Source organism: Phodopus roborovskii, unplaced genomic scaffold (assembly GCF_943737965.1).
Source record: "Phodopus roborovskii unplaced genomic scaffold, PHOROB, whole genome shotgun sequence".
In the NCBI taxonomy this organism is placed as follows: Eukaryota; Metazoa; Chordata; class Mammalia; order Rodentia; family Cricetidae; genus Phodopus; species Phodopus roborovskii.
In genome coordinates, this window is record NW_026126599.1 from 556,460 (window position 1) to 571,528 (window position 15,069).

The 15,069-nt window shown below is 49.0% G+C and overlaps 1 protein-coding gene across 2 annotated transcripts; it reads right to left on the bottom strand.

Annotated features, from left to right (window-relative positions):
- Positions 1-498: 498 nt before the first annotated feature.
- On the bottom strand, positions 499-10,856 carry LOC127237152 (paired immunoglobulin-like type 2 receptor alpha). Of its 2 annotated transcripts, XM_051205236.1 has the most exons (8): positions 10,723-10,856; positions 10,011-10,412; positions 6,040-6,240; positions 5,275-5,429; positions 1,779-1,809; positions 1,253-1,299; positions 1,002-1,033; positions 499-842 (listed from the first exon to the last, which is right to left on the bottom strand). In XM_051205236.1, the coding sequence occupies exons 1-8, from the start codon at positions 10,808-10,810 to the stop codon at positions 731-733; spliced, it is 1,068 nt and encodes a 355-aa protein (XP_051061193.1). In that variant the 5' UTR covers positions 10,811-10,856; the 3' UTR covers positions 499-730. The 2 variants fall into 2 exon arrangements, with proteins under 2 accessions (XP_051061193.1, XP_051061194.1); XM_051205237.1 differs by lacking the exon at positions 5,275-5,429.
- Positions 10,857-15,069: the final 4,213 nt, after the last annotated feature.

Below are 15,069 nucleotides of genomic sequence, written 5' to 3' on the forward strand. Positions count from 1 at the left end.
GTTGACCTGTGTATGTGGTCCAAACCAGAGCTGTGCAGGCTGGGTTAATAAAGCAGGTCTTGGGGCTACTGCTGGGGTGTGCGTCCTTTCCTGTCACTAGGGCAAACTACCCACTGTGGAGGGTATGGAGGCTGGGGACAGCAGCGAGGCCCAGACCTGGGGGAACCTCCAGGAAAGCTTGTCTGTGAGTCTGGCTCTGATACTCCCTGGGTGTGACATGGCCTTAGGAAAGCATTCAAACCCTCTGGTGTTTAGTTCCCTGTCTCACACCATCTATCTAGGGTTGATGCTCATGCTCAGTGTGGTGGTACATGGGAACCAGTCACAGTGTGTGCTGGTTATCACACTCACAGGTGTGGGGGCACATCCTGTGGACTGGCTGCCAGCATTTGGGGCATCACCTGCCTTGCACACCTAAAAAAAAAAATGATAGAGGAGGAGTCCTTGAGGGACAGAAGTTAAAGGTCACACCAGTGTCCCTTAATTAGATTCATTTAGGCAAATTCTGTGTATCTTTTTATTCCTGTGAGAAAGGCCAAGGAAGTTAGAAAAGGGAACTGGGAGTGTCTCCGTTTCTCTGAGTTCCAGCTCCCTGACGTGTGAATTTCTGTCTCTGCCCGTGGATATCTGTGACCCTTGAGCTTCTGTCTCTGGCTGTGGAAGCTGGGCGTCTTGCTACTAGAAGCAAAGGTGGCTCTGAGATGGCCACCCTGACCCACTCATTTGGTCTTTACGATGGAGTACACAGTCTCTTCCTGGGGGTTCCCGGGGACAGGAGGGCAGGGTGGGGTTTCTGGGGAGGCCGGGCTTGAGAGGGCAATGGAGGCATACACGATGTTGTCCTGGGGGAAGACAAGAGGTCAGAGGGCAGCGGGAAACTGTGGCTGCCATAAAGCAGCAGCTGCGGCCTGAGCATCTGTCCCACCCACACCCCCGGCCTCCACCCTTCTGCCTCCTTTAGCATCCCTTTAACTTCCTCAGGCCTGATCTGCATTGTTTACCTTGGGGTTCTCTTTGGGGTCCTTATATTGCCCTAGAGAAAAAAGAAACGGGAGCATTGGAATCTATCCCTGTGACAGGAAGGGGGACCGATGGCTGGGAGTTCCAACAGTGAGGTGGAGACCTTGGTTCCAGGAGAGGGACGGGGTGAAGGAGGGAAAGATGAAAATGCTGAGGGATGCTCATGGAAACATGGGGTCTTGGGAGAGGAAGTCACAGCCAAATGTGGAAACAGGAAGCTGGCAGAATTTACCTTCAGGTTCAACATTCTGGTGTTTCTCAGTGTTCTCAAGGAGTTCCCTGCATAAGACAAGATGGGCCACATATTAGAGTCTGGACAAGAGGGAATCGAGCCATTAGGTGCTGGGCTGGAGAGATGGCTCCATTAGTACAGTTCCTGACTTCAGACCCAGCACCCACTTAAAGATGGATGCAGGAGAAGCAGAGACAGGCAGGTAAGTCTCTGGAGTTCACTGACCAGCCTAGGAACAGATGAGCTCTTGATTCAGTGAAAGACCCTGTCTCAAGAGATACAGTGGAGGGCTGGGAGAGAGGGTGCAGTTGGCAAAGTACCCGCTTCACAAACATGAAGACCGCAATTCAGATGCCCAGTGTCACAGGGACAAGGAGGAAGCAGTCAGGATGAGTCAGGGGTGGGCGATGCGAAGAGCCCTCTGCCTGGTTCTCCTTTAGTTTTTAATGCTATTTGAAGGGGCTGGAGAGAGGGAGCAGTGGTTAAGAGCACTGGCTGCTCTTCAGGGGACCCGGATGGTGCTCACCTGGCTGGGGTTTCAGCGTTAGTCCTCTGGCCTGTGGGGAAGAGACAGTGTCATTGTGACATCCATGGTGATCTTCTCTTAGCTGTCCTCCTTGTTCAGACCATCTTCAGTGGACAGGGGAAGGAAGAAACTGCCCCAGGCTCTCAGAGAAGAGCCTGGAAGAGCCTGGAACTACCTCTGCTGGGCTGTGGTCCTACCCAGCAACCCCTCCCCCAAATCTCTGCCAGGTCCAAGCTCCACCCCTGTGTCCTTTGCTCCCTTCTCCTTACCTTGAGTTCCCCTCACCCCATACCTGCTTGGTCTACTATACATTCACCTCCTTCCTTTTCCGACGCTAGAAACTGCCTTCCCTGGATTATATTTAATCTACTAATCTCATTTTCATAGTGCATACTATGCTGTTTAAGTGACTACAGCTTTTTTCTTTTTTATTGCTATTACTTTATTACAAGGTAGGGGATGTGCCACAGTTTGTGTGAGGATCAGAAGGCAAATAGCAGGAGTCTGGTTCCCTCCACCATGTGGCCCCAGGCTTGGACACCAACACCTTTTACCCTGTGAGGGGTGATTTAGCTTAAAAATACCTATTATTTACTTATTTAGCTACTGTAGCTGCTTCTTCTTTCTTTTTAGAAATTTAAAATTATTTGCTCCTGTTTTGTGGAGATGCACATGAGAGCAGATGCCTGTGGATTTAGGACACACCTTCCCATATGCCTGGAGCTGGAGTTACAGGCGGTTGTAAACTGCCTGATGTGGGTGTGGGTGCTGGGAGCAGAATTCAGGTCCTCTGCAAGAGCAGCCAGTGCTCTTAGCTGCTCAGCCACCACTCCAGCCTCCTATTGCAACTTTAACACATCTGGGTCAGGCGGTGGGAGTGCTTCATTATTGACCATTTTGTTGTTTTTGTTGCTCTTACTGTTTCATCTCGTTTTGTCTTTGAGAATGAATGCATGTGGATCGGAGAAGATGATTTTTTTTTTTTCTGCAAAACAGCCATTGTCATTTAGGTGGGAATTATATTGGGTTCACTAGTCTTGAGCGTAGACATCTTTTTTGTTTCTTTTTTTTAGTTTTTCACGACAGGTTTTCTCTGTAGTTTTGGCTGCTAACCTGGAACTAGCTCAGTAGATCAGGCTGGCCACGAACTCACAGAGATCCAGCTGCCTCTGCCTCCCGAGTGCTGGGACTAAAGGCGAGTGCCACCACTAGTAGGCTTGATATCTTTTTTTTTTTTAACTTCATTTATTTTATTGTATGAATGTTTGCCTGCATGTACGCCTGTTTGCCACATGTGTCCCTGGCCCCTGTGGCAGTCAGAGTGGGCATCATATCCCCTGGCACAGGGGTTGCAGGAGCCTGTGAGTCAGTGTGGTGCTGGGATGAAACCCTGGTGCTCTGTCTAGCAGCCATCACCCCAGCCTCTAATACTCACATGTTAACTGACTTTGCCATGAATGGATGAGACGTTTCCCACTCACCTGCTCCCTCTTCCCTTTGACAAGGTTAATTAATCACTGTGTTTTGGAAAACAAGTCATTCGGCTCCTTTTTCCCTAAGTGTTTTAGGTTACAGTTTAGTTTTAAAGATTTACCTTTCGTTGTGTGTATGTGTGTGTGATTGTGTTTGCCATCTCTGTTCTGATGTCCAAGGAGGCAGAAGAGAGCACAGGATGCCTGCCGGCAGACTTACAGCAGGGTGTGAGCTGCTCTTTGTGGGTGCTGGGAGCTAAACTTGGGTCCTCAGCAAGAGAAGCAAGTGTTTAACTCCTGAACAATCTCTCTATGCTTTCTCTTTCTACTTACAAATACAGGATTTGGGTGTACTTTTTTTTAGTCAGCTCTATCAGATCCACACAGCACTTCAACTATATTCCCCACCGCTGTGGTGGTTTGAATGAAGAATCTTCACCACAGGCTCACCTACTTGACCTGTGGAGATAGGGGGTTATGGAGCATTTAGGAGGTGCAGTCTTCTGGAGGAGCGTGTGTCCCTGGCATGTGTTTGAGAACTTACTGCCCCTCCTCATCTGCAGTTTTCTCTGTGTTTTCTGCATGTGGCTGTAGCTGTGACTGCTCAGTGTCCTCCAGCCTTCCCGCCATTATTAACCTTCCTTCAGGAACACAGGCCAAAAGGACCTCTGTCTTCCACAAGTGACTTTTGATCTCGATGTTTTATCAGCAGTGGAAGAGTAACCACCATTACAACCCTCACACAGACTTCCTCCTCCTGTCCCTACATGGCTTGGTGGTTTCCTACCAGTTTTTGCAACCAATGTGACTTGTTCCTGTTCCCTGGTCCATGCATTTGTGTAATCACTAAGCCTTTGCTTGATTCAGGTCTTCTCCAACCTAGGATGACTTTGAACTGCTGATCCTCCAGCCTGCACTGTCCACACTGGAGTTACAGACACTTATCGCCACACCGGGCTTATTACAAAGTCTGAAAGCTTTGGCCTCAAAATTTCCCTGACTCTGGCCAGTCATTCCCATGTGCAGCCCTACTATGGTACACTGACACAGCCTGGCCATCTCCAGTGTGTTCTCTACACCCTAAGTCTGTGATGTTAGCATCCATCTGCCGCTTAGGACCACAGCCACAACCTTTACCTCACACAGATACCCTGCTGGGACGCTGTGGCTCCCCAGCTACTTCCATCCAGGCCCAGGGATTCTCTCTCCAATGGCATTAGTGTTCCTTGCCTCCTTCCAGGTTCAGGCCTGTGCACTGTGAAACCAGCCCTATCCTCACCCCATGCCTATTGCCCTCTGTAGAGCCCCTGCCATGTTGTTAGCTACCTTTCTGTCTGTCCATGGCATTGATAAGTCTCAGGAAACCCTTCCTATCCAGTAACCTGTCTCAGTGACCTTCTTGAAGCCCTACTCGACCTTTCACACTCACTGATGTCTTCATAAGACAGAATCAGAGGCTGTACCCTGAAAGACAGGGTTCCCTCCATCATCTCCTGCCTCTTCCACCAGCACCACACTCCTCAAGAGTTCCTATGATGGTTTCCCTTTTCTGGAGGGCCAGAGAGTGTCCCGACATGGCTCCCAGCACTTTCCTGGATATTTTGTGCAAGGGATGGGGGTTGATACAAATTCTCATGCTGTTCAGGTTGGCCTTGAACACTTTATGGTAACTAAGGCTGCCCTTGACCTCCCCACCCAGGTGCACTGACTGAGGTGTGGGCAGACATTGGCTGTCACTGTTTTTACTTTACTAGTATTATGACTATTTATTTACCATGTGAGTGAGTGTGCACATGCCAGAGCATGCATGAGTCAGTTCTTCTCTTCATCCATGTGGCCCGACATCTCCAGTGTCCTGACCTCCTGGGCCATCTCACTGCCTCTGGCTGTCATTATTTACTCTTTGACTTCCTGTGTTAATTTTCCTCTGAGTGATCTTCTGACCACCTCCTCTGACCTTGTCTGTCACCACCACAGCACTCTCTGAAATGAACACTCAGCCCTTGGGAGTACTCCCCCATCACCTTGTAGCTACTGGGAAACAGAAATTTTATCTTCTTATGATCCTCCAATTTCAAGCCAGGCTTTGGGAAATGGAGCCATACAGCTGAGTAGAGGCAACTTCCGGTCCCTTCTGCTCTCCCGTCCCTGGCTTTCTGTTGGGCAGGCCCTTTCTTCTCTGTAAACCAAAGGGGTGGACTGATGACAAATGACTAAGCCAACAGAGAAGAGCTGAGTCGTGACTGGACTGTGGTTGCCAAACTTTTACCCTGCAGAAGCCTCACTTGAGGAACTCCCTTAAAGCAGAATCCGGTGGAGATAACATTGCACACCTGCAAGCAACCACACTGAAACCATAGCAACAAAAGACCCAGCTTCTCTAAGCAGAAGCCTCAGAGCCTGACTTCAGAGTCAAAGGAGGCCATCAGGGATCTGCCCTGGGGAGGCCAAACACCATCCTTAGTTATTGGTCCTCAAAAGCTGTCCACCTTGTTTAGTTTTTGTTTTTAAAGACAGAGTCTCTCATTGGGACAAGAAGCTCACCATTTAGTTTAGGATGGCTAGCCATCCATCCTTGGGGATCACCCTGTCTCTACCTCCTCAGCACTGTGGTTACATAGATTATGGTGATGGGACCTCAAGCTTGGGTGACAAGCACTTACTGACTGAGCCATCTCCTGAGCCCTAGGCTGTGCACTGTGAACATCACCTTTGATGAGTCTGGTGCAGACAGCCTGGGGAAACACTCAGGAAGTGTGGTGGGTAAAAGGTAAGTTTGGACCACTTACCTTTCCTTCTCTTCCACCTGATGAACACTGTCCATCCCAAAACTCCAGCCAGCACTACAGCAGTGGCCACTGCCAACCCAACTGTGGCTCCCAGGTCCATGGTCTGATTGGTCCCGTTCATGTTGCCCTCTGTGGTCGTGAGGGCATTTGTGGTGAGTGCGGAAGTTGCAGTGGTGGGGTTTGGAGAGGTGGTCTTGGGGGCTGGGAAGAGATAAAATGGTCAGCATGAAATTCCCTGGCAGGAATGAAGATGTTGTGAAGTTGCCCTGCAGCACTCTTTGCCCATCAGACTACTGAAGCAAAGCACTCCAAGGACCTGGAGTCACCCAAGGAGTCTCATGCTGGCAGAAGGAAAAGGCTGAAGCCTGGAGCCAGCCAGAGAAAGAAAGGTCTCCCAGAAAGAGAGTTCACACAGTTCTGACAACTCTTCAGATCAACTTTCAGGGGAGCCTAGAAACAATGATGGCTCACTGTGGGTGGGGCCACATAGTAACTGGGGCTGCTTAGCTATGCATATGAATTGTCTTCTACTTAGGCCTAAACCTCATGTCAGGACATGTCAAAACCCCAAATATAGAAGTGTGGGTGTTGTCACTGGGCTCTTTGTTTGTGTTCCCAATCTGGCCATGATGAATAAACCCCTGTCCTGTGTTCTTCACTGTGACTATCTTTTTCTTTGTCCTGTTCAGGACATATGACCAAGCCTGGCTTGTTAGAGGTGCCTGGGCCAAAACTCTGATTCTACACTGAACTAACCAACAGTTGGTTCTTCTTGGATTGGGGGGATGGATGGGTGGATGGACATGGATATCTTGTCTCTTTTGGAGGATGCAGGATGGGGAACAGCTTTTAGAAGCTCACACAGGAAGAAGGGAAGAGATGCTGAGGCTGAGAGTCAGGTGAGCAATGAGAAGTCTCTGTTTCTTGTTAGGAATGTTCTCAGACACTCATGTCATTCCTTACAAAGAGCAATCTCTAAGTCATACAGATCAAAAACAGTCCATTTCTAGTAACAGTTCTCATTAGAACACAAGTACCTGCGGGGTGGACAATGCTGCTCCCAAAGACACGAGTTTTTGCACGAAATTCTTGTTGCCAGGCTCAGCTTGTGTGCCTATCTACAGATACATGTGTACTTGAGTACACACACACACACACACACACACACACACGGATAGAGATGTGCCCCTGAATATGCATGTGCAGGCCAGAAGATACTTCTGGTGCCCTCTTGCAACAATCTCCACCTATTCCTCAGACACAGCATCTCTCTGTGAAATTGGGTCTCAAGTATCAGCTAGGCTGAAAGCCAAGAAACTCAGCATGCTATTGTATAGACGAATTGAAAAACCAGGTCTGGGGTGCTCCAGGTGCTGGGAATATATGTTATGGCTGTTAGGGTGATATTTTGGGACACCAAACAGTGTGAGTGGGGGTTTCTCTGACTCTTTTGCCTGGCTTTGGGACTCTTTTCCTTCTAATGGGTTGCCTTGTCCACCCTATCATGATAGGAGGGCGTTTGCCTTGTCTTGATGTATCTTGTTTTAGCCGGTTTGATGTTATCTCTGGGAGGCCTGCTCCTTTCTGAAGAGGAAACAGAGGGAGAATGGGACTGGGAAGGGGGGAGATGTGGGGGAAGGAAGGAATGAAGGGAGGGGAAATTGGGGTTGAGATGTATACTATGGGAGAAGAATCTATTTTCATTAGAAAAGAGAGACACAAAGAGAGAGACAGATAAAACTGAAAGGAAAGTATTATTTAATTTGGTTACATATATTAGATTATGTAAAAAAAATAAACCCAGCATAGGTTTGTTTTTCAATATTGTTGCAAATATTTCTTCCTTGTGATTTCTTTGCACTAAATGTGGAGATTTTGGTTGGGTAAACACATTATTTTGGGGTCTGTGAATGTAGTTCAGTGGGAGAGTGCTTGCCTAGGGTGCAGAAAACCTGAGTCCCTCTCAAGCACTGTTCACAGGAGTGAAGACACACCCTTGTGATCCCAGTTCTTAGGAAGTGGAGGCAGGAGGATCAGGAGTTCAAGGTCATCTTCAGTTACACAGCAAGTTTGAGGACAACCTGAGCTACATGAGAGTATCTTAAAAAAATGGAAAGAAAGAAAAATGTCTTTATATCATTAATTTTAATATTTAAAAAAATTGGCAGCAATTTTCAGTTAATGAATTAATTTTAAAAATGCTGATGGAAGTCTCGTACTAGAGTTGAGGTGTAACTCAATGGCAGAACCCTTGTCGAGGCCTTGGGGACCATCTTAAGTCCTGCTAAAAGTAGAAAAGCATGGTGTGTTTGATTGAAGCAGAGGAAGGAATTGGTGCCTGAAATTGATCTTTCCACCAAGAAACTAATATGTTATGGCAAAGGCTGGGAGAAATTAGGAAAGGAGGAAGAGCAAGGAGGCAGGGAAGAGCAGACATGTCAGAAAAATCATTTAGAGAAAGGTGTAGGAGGGGTTGGAACTTCAGACATGAGGCTGCCTGGCCAGTTCTGCCTGTGGACGTTATCCTGAACCAGCACAGGGCTTAAGAGGAGGAGTGGTTTGCCAGGGGGAGGCAGGGGGACCTAACCTGGAAGGGACAAACCCACCTGTCCCTGGCACTGCTGAGATTGGCAATGTATTTAATGATAATTAATTAATATCTGACTCTTAATTTTATATCTTATTTTCTAAAAAATTATTTTTATTAAATTTTGTACACACACCATGGTGCTTGTGTGTGTGTGTGTGTGTGTGTGTGTGTGTGTGTGTGTGTGTGTGTGTGGCCAGAGGCTAACCTTAGGTGTTCCTTCCTCAGATCTCATATATCTTATTTGTAAGACAGGCCATGTGAGCTCCTGTAACCATAACACAATGGGAGATGGAGGCAAGAGGATCAGTAGGACTTCCCAGTCCAACAGCCTACACCAAAACGGTGAAACCGTGTTCAGTGAGAGACTCCATCTCAAGGGAGGAAGGAGGGTCTGAACTAGAGGAGGGCAGCCAGTATCCACCTCTAGCCTACTCAAGTACAAAAACGGGGTATATGTAAACATGCACACACACACATGCACACAGTTACACCATATATACACATTCCACAAAGTCAAGACAGAAGGGAGGCCAGCAACAGACTGAATTCAGACAGAGGCCATGTGTCTGTTTCAGAGATGGTTGGAGGTAAAGGGTGCCTTTGAGGCCTGTTCATCACCTGCAGGACCTTGTGCAAAGGTGAATTATGCTCTTTGTATAATGACCATGAGTGTCCAGCAATGGCGACTCATGACCAGGGTAATGCCCACACGGTGACGAGGCTGGGCCTGTGTGCACTCCGTGTGGAAGCTGCAGTTTCAGCTCCCACGCAGGAGGGAGAATGACCAGACGACATGATCACGGTGAGAACATGGGGGCCTGTGTGGAAAGATGGGGGATGCTGAGGACGGCGGGGGGGGGGGGAAGAAGAGGAAAATGAGAGGGGAATGAGGAACGGGGGCAGGGGCAGGAGAGGGCTGTGTCTTAGAGACTGGTGAATTGGGGACCCAGGGTGTGAGGGGTTATACACGGGGACCAGAAGGCACCTGCTGTGGAAGACGGCAGATATGGTATAAAGCCCAGATCTGTGGAGACCCTGACACAGGACCAAGTGAGGCTGCTCCATCCTGTAGTTTCACGTGGGTTTATGGTAAGGGTGGTGGGGTGGGCGGGGCAGTAGTGCAGTTTGGAGAAAGGAGCAGGAGACTGGGCCCCCTGGGAAGAGGAGGCCCAGGAGTGGGGTGGGATCTGAGGGCACCATGAGCGGCAGCGCAGGGAGAGCAGCTAAGGCCGTGGATGACTATGAGGAGAGGAAAGGGGGAAGGTGGCAGGGCTCTGGGGAGGGGACAGAACACAGGAGAGGGGTCAGTGACAGGGATCTGACATGTAAGATCTGTATTAGCTTCTATGGTACAAGGAAGCCAGCATCAACAAAGCCTGACCTGGGATGTGCTCATCATGGGTGATCGTGAGGTTGGTCCCAGGAATCGACTGAAACACTTCATTGCCTTTTGTTGTGTTCAGACAAACTCTGCAGAAGTAAAATGTCTTGTCCTCCTCCTTCAAGTCCAGGATTCTAAGGAGTCCGGATGTCTGAGGCTGTGTCCAGTTCAGGATGAGCCGGTTCTTGAAATGCTTATGTATGAAACCTGAGGAGGAGTTGTAGATGAACTCCCCATGGAAGCCCTTCCATCTCCAGAGAATCCACATATTTGGACCCGTTGTCAATTTCCAGGGGAAGTAGAAGGAGAAGGGGATCTCGATGGAGCCGCCCTGGACACCAGAGAGGCGTGCTGGTTGGGTGACCCCAAAGGGTCCTTCTCTGCTGGATGCTGCTGAGATACCTGGGAAGGTTGGGGAGAATGTGAAGTCATTTCAGGGATGGAAGGCACAACCCGGAACGTCCTGAGCCATCTTCCCCAGGCAGGTGCCGCACACGGGGCGGGACTGTTCTACATCCCACAGTCCCCATGGGACAGCCCAGACCAGGAAAGGTTGGCCTTAACCATTCTGAGGATGAGCTCCCTTTTGGGTCACAGAGGACAGCTGGCTCCTCTAGCACACCCCCTGTCCACATGAGGGTCCACTCTTCCCAGCCCCGCTGCTCCTTCATAGTTAAGGCAGAGTCCCTGCTGGCCAAGTCCCTCCACTCACCAGCTTGCAGCCATGGTGCTGGCAGCAGCAGAAACAGGGTCCATGTTATGACCTGGTGTCCTCCAGGAATCGAGAGCAGCAGAGCCATCAGGCAGCAGAACAGGCCCTGTGGAGGGACCCTGGGGTGCTCAGGGCTTAGGGAGAGAATCAGGGTACAGAGGCTCACAACCTCAGGGCCTCCTCATGAGGAGGACTGAGTGGGGGCAGGACCTCTGCATCTCCACTTCCCTGTGGCCAGCAACTTCCTTTATCATCTGCCTTCTTCTTCCCATGTTGCAGAAGATCCTCCCTTGTGGTCACTGACAGGGAGGCTGTGCCCTTGAGCCCAGGTCCATTTTGACAGGAAGAGATGGAATTGGCCTCACAAAGCCAGGCTCTCCTCTCTTCCTCCCTGACCTCCTGTCTATTCCAGTGTTTTCCATTCCTATGTGACCACAGTCACCCTGTTTCCTCAGCTCCAGATTTCCTCCACTCCTGCCCTCCCCTCAGTCTGTTTCTCAGTCTCTCTCTCTCTCTCTCTCTCTCTCTCTCTTTCTCTCTCTGTCTCATAACCTCATGTAGAGAAGTGCTCAGTTTCTGCTCACTTCAGACACAAGGGGGAAGATGTTGATGCAGAGACAGATAGAGTTCCCAGCTCCAGAAAAGTTCTCGGCCACCCCTGTCCCCTCTTTGCCCTGTTCCTGCCTTTCATGGTCTCTTCACAATGTCCAGGAAACCAAGGCCAGTGGACACTCTCTCCCTGGCTGCTCACTGCTCCCGAGTCTATGACTTCCCTGGGATTCTGGTGATCGTCTCCCTCACCTCCACAGTGACTCCAAATCTACTCCAGTTCCTGAAGGAGCCTCTCTGCCTCCTACCGTCCTTATCACACACTCAGAAGAGGATGCCGAGCATCAGAGGAGCCCTGGCATATGTCACATGACTGGCACATGGGGCGTTCAATGGACATCTCTTCCTTTAAATACTTATAGTCGTTCTCTCCACACAGACTTCCGGCTGCCTGCTGGTGCAGCCTCTGAACTCCCCTCAAAGGCAGGGATCTGCTACTGGGCTCCCCTGAGGCTGATCCCAGAAATTATTTAGTGACTCTTTCTAGTTGTGGCTGTTCTTCTTTGGATGAAGTAGGAAGGGACAGCTCAGAACAACAACGTGTCACTCTTGACATTCTCCCCCTAGGACATCTCTGACAGTGGCCACAGCTGGCCCGTGATTAAGGTGGAGGTGTGGAAAGTGGTGGCAGTTGCTGTGTGGCCTCAGGGCTGGTTCTGTAGGAGGCTCATCCTACTGTTCCCAATGATTAGTTTCCCTCAGGTCCCCAAAGGCCAGGAAGACATGATTGTACCAGAGGAGGTGGCATCCTTCTCCTGAGTGACCTGTGCAGACACGACTCTCCATTTCCTTTGATTCCCTGCATCGAGTGCCTTCTCCACGCTTCGCTGGAAGTGGCTATGCAGCCCGCCCTCCCTCATTCTCTGCCTTCCTCACAGTCATCATTGTCCTCAGAGCCCTCAGCCTGAGCCAGACACAAACTCTCCTGGCCTCAGGGGCAGTTGCACATGGACACACTTCTTACACTTCTTCATCCATCCACCATGCCCTTGGAGACACCAAAGTCCAGAACCTTTGGGATAACTTTACCAGAGATGGACAGTCAGTCAGGAGAGGGACAGGCCTACTGCACCTCCCAGAAAGCCTCCCCTCTTCTATTGGGTGTGGTCTCGAGTAGCCCAGGCTGGGCTTTGGACTTGTTATGTAGCCAAGGATGACCATGAACTCCTACAGGTCTTCCTCTCTGCCCTTCAGTGTGCTGGGGTGACAGGTGTGCTCCATCCATCGGGCTCTGTGTCTCCTGCTGGAGACAGACCCCGCGGTTCTGTGCATGCCAGGCAGGTAAGCGTTCTAGGAGATGACCCACATTTTGAGCTCCAGTGAGGTCAGAGAGGGGGCCCTCCTGGTCACAAGTGCTCACCTGCAGACTCTCCTGGCTTTGACCTGCTGTGTGTGGTCTTTGGGTGAAAGGTCACCTGATTTGTCTGTTACCCAGGATGGGCTGGACCTGATGTTGCTGCCATATGACAGTTGCTGGACCCCAGCATTTTACACAGCAGGCTCTTGTTGGTGCCTCAGGATCCTGGCTGCCCCTTGCTCTCAGACTCACTGCTGCCACCTGCTGGTTCCTTAATCCTAAGTCATGGGCTCTGTTCTAGTTTCAAGTCAAGGACTCAGCTGGATCCCCATAGGGACCCTCTGTGGGATGATTACTGTCCTGGATGCTGCCATCAGTCTCCTGCAGGGACAACCATGTTTCTCCTATAGCAGTGACTGGGCTCTGCCCATGATGCTGTCACAGGGGAGGGGCACTTTCTGTGGAGGAGCAGCCTGGGCTGTGCTGTGCACACATGGGTCTTGTATACATGTGACCATGGAGGGTGACAGGCTGCAGGGTTAGAACCTGCTGCTGCTCAGCTGTAGCAGGAGTGTGCCCTGTCCCCACAGAATACAGAAGTAGGGTAATTTTAAAAATTGAAAGCTAGGGAGGGTAGGCGTGGTGCTGTATGCCTTTAATTCTAGTTTTGGGAGGTAGAGTCAGAGGCAAGTGGGTCTCTGTGAGTCTGAGTACAGCCTGATCTACATATCCAGTGATTAGCCTGCAATGGCTACATTGTCCATGTGCACTGAAAACCCCAAACAAACAAACAAAAAACAAATCCTGAAATCAAAACAAACAAAAAACCCAGGGTGATTTGTGTTCTGAGTTGTAATGCCTGAGTTTGTCTGATGGCCTCCACGAGGGTAGGGCACACTTCCACACACATGCACCTGAATGCAAACACACACACATATCATGCAAAGAGATTTGCATAGCTGATGTGCCAGCACATGCTTACCCAGTCCTCCTCCTGAGTAGACATGGCCTCCTAGGAGAGGCACTGTGACTCTTCAGACTCCTGTTCCTGACAGTGTCCCCAGCAGTCAGACTCTGACTTTATACCCAGCTGTGTTTTCCCATGACAGTAGTGGCAAAGAGCAGGGTCAACCCTTCCTATTTCTGTCTGAATCAACCAATTCCAGAAACTTCCATCAAATAACCTGCAGTAGAGGCCCTGTGGGCCCTGACTCAGCAGATACTCCCTTTGATGAAAATGTCTACTTGGAGGGACTGGTCCCTACTCCAAATGACTTGACAGGTTTTGATGATCCCTCCTGGAAGGCATCACCCTCCCTGTGGAGTGGATGGGGAATGGGATGGGAGGGGGGTGAGGGAACTGGGATCGATATGTAAAATAAGAAAATATTATATATATATATGTATGTATGTAGTATTATGTATGTATGTATATAAAAGACAAATGCCAAAGTTGAAATTAATGGGGGAATTTGAGCCCCACTATAACATGTGGCTTTAAGGGGTTCAAGATCGCGTAGATAGAAATGGATGTAGATGTGGTTGTAAGAGCAAGAATTTGAATCCTCATTGGGGTGTGAAGATATAACTGAGTTGTTTCCATCTGGCGATGAAGTGTAAACAGGGAAGGTGCTCCTGCTCTTGGGAGAGGGTGGGAATGTGGTTTCTTGAAACCACAGTCTACTCATGATGAAGAAACTGGGTTCAGTGAGCCGTGGGTTGCCTGAGAGGATTTATTGTTTTATGTGATGGCTTTAACCACCAGTTAAGCAAACACACAAGCCATAAGATTATTATTTTAAGACATTGCCATAAACACCCTCACTCAAAAAATCATTCTCTGTAGACACTGAAGCAAGAATAATACCAATAAAAATATAACACTTACTGAAGCTGGAAAACTTTAGCTAATAATGTATTTTAGTCAGTATATTCACACTGTTTTAGATACAATATTCCTACATAAAAGAACATTGTGATGTGCAGGAAGCATAAATTTCATGTGTACTTGGAAGACAAAAATGAATGTGATTTGCTTTATTGAGATACACATTTTTAACATAGTATTATAGATATTGCAATGTGTTGAACTATGCCTGTTGTAGATAAAAATGTCTGTAATAGTTCTAAAATATGTGTTATATGCAAGTTTTAAAAACCATATAATGGAGCAATAAAGCAAAAATCATGGTACCATCGTTCTACCTATCCCATAACACCACCTACTCTCCCACTGCTTGAAATTTTTTCTCCTTTGACAACATAAACCCCAGATTAACCCATGCAGATTGGACCAAGCAGAAAGTGGAGGAGATGCTAGAGTCAGGGTGTTAGAATCGAGGCCTGTGGTGTAGACAGGACCCTCAGGCTGCAACTGCAGTTTTACAATATCACAATTGTCCCAGCTCCATTTGATCCCATCTGTCTCCCAAGGATGACAC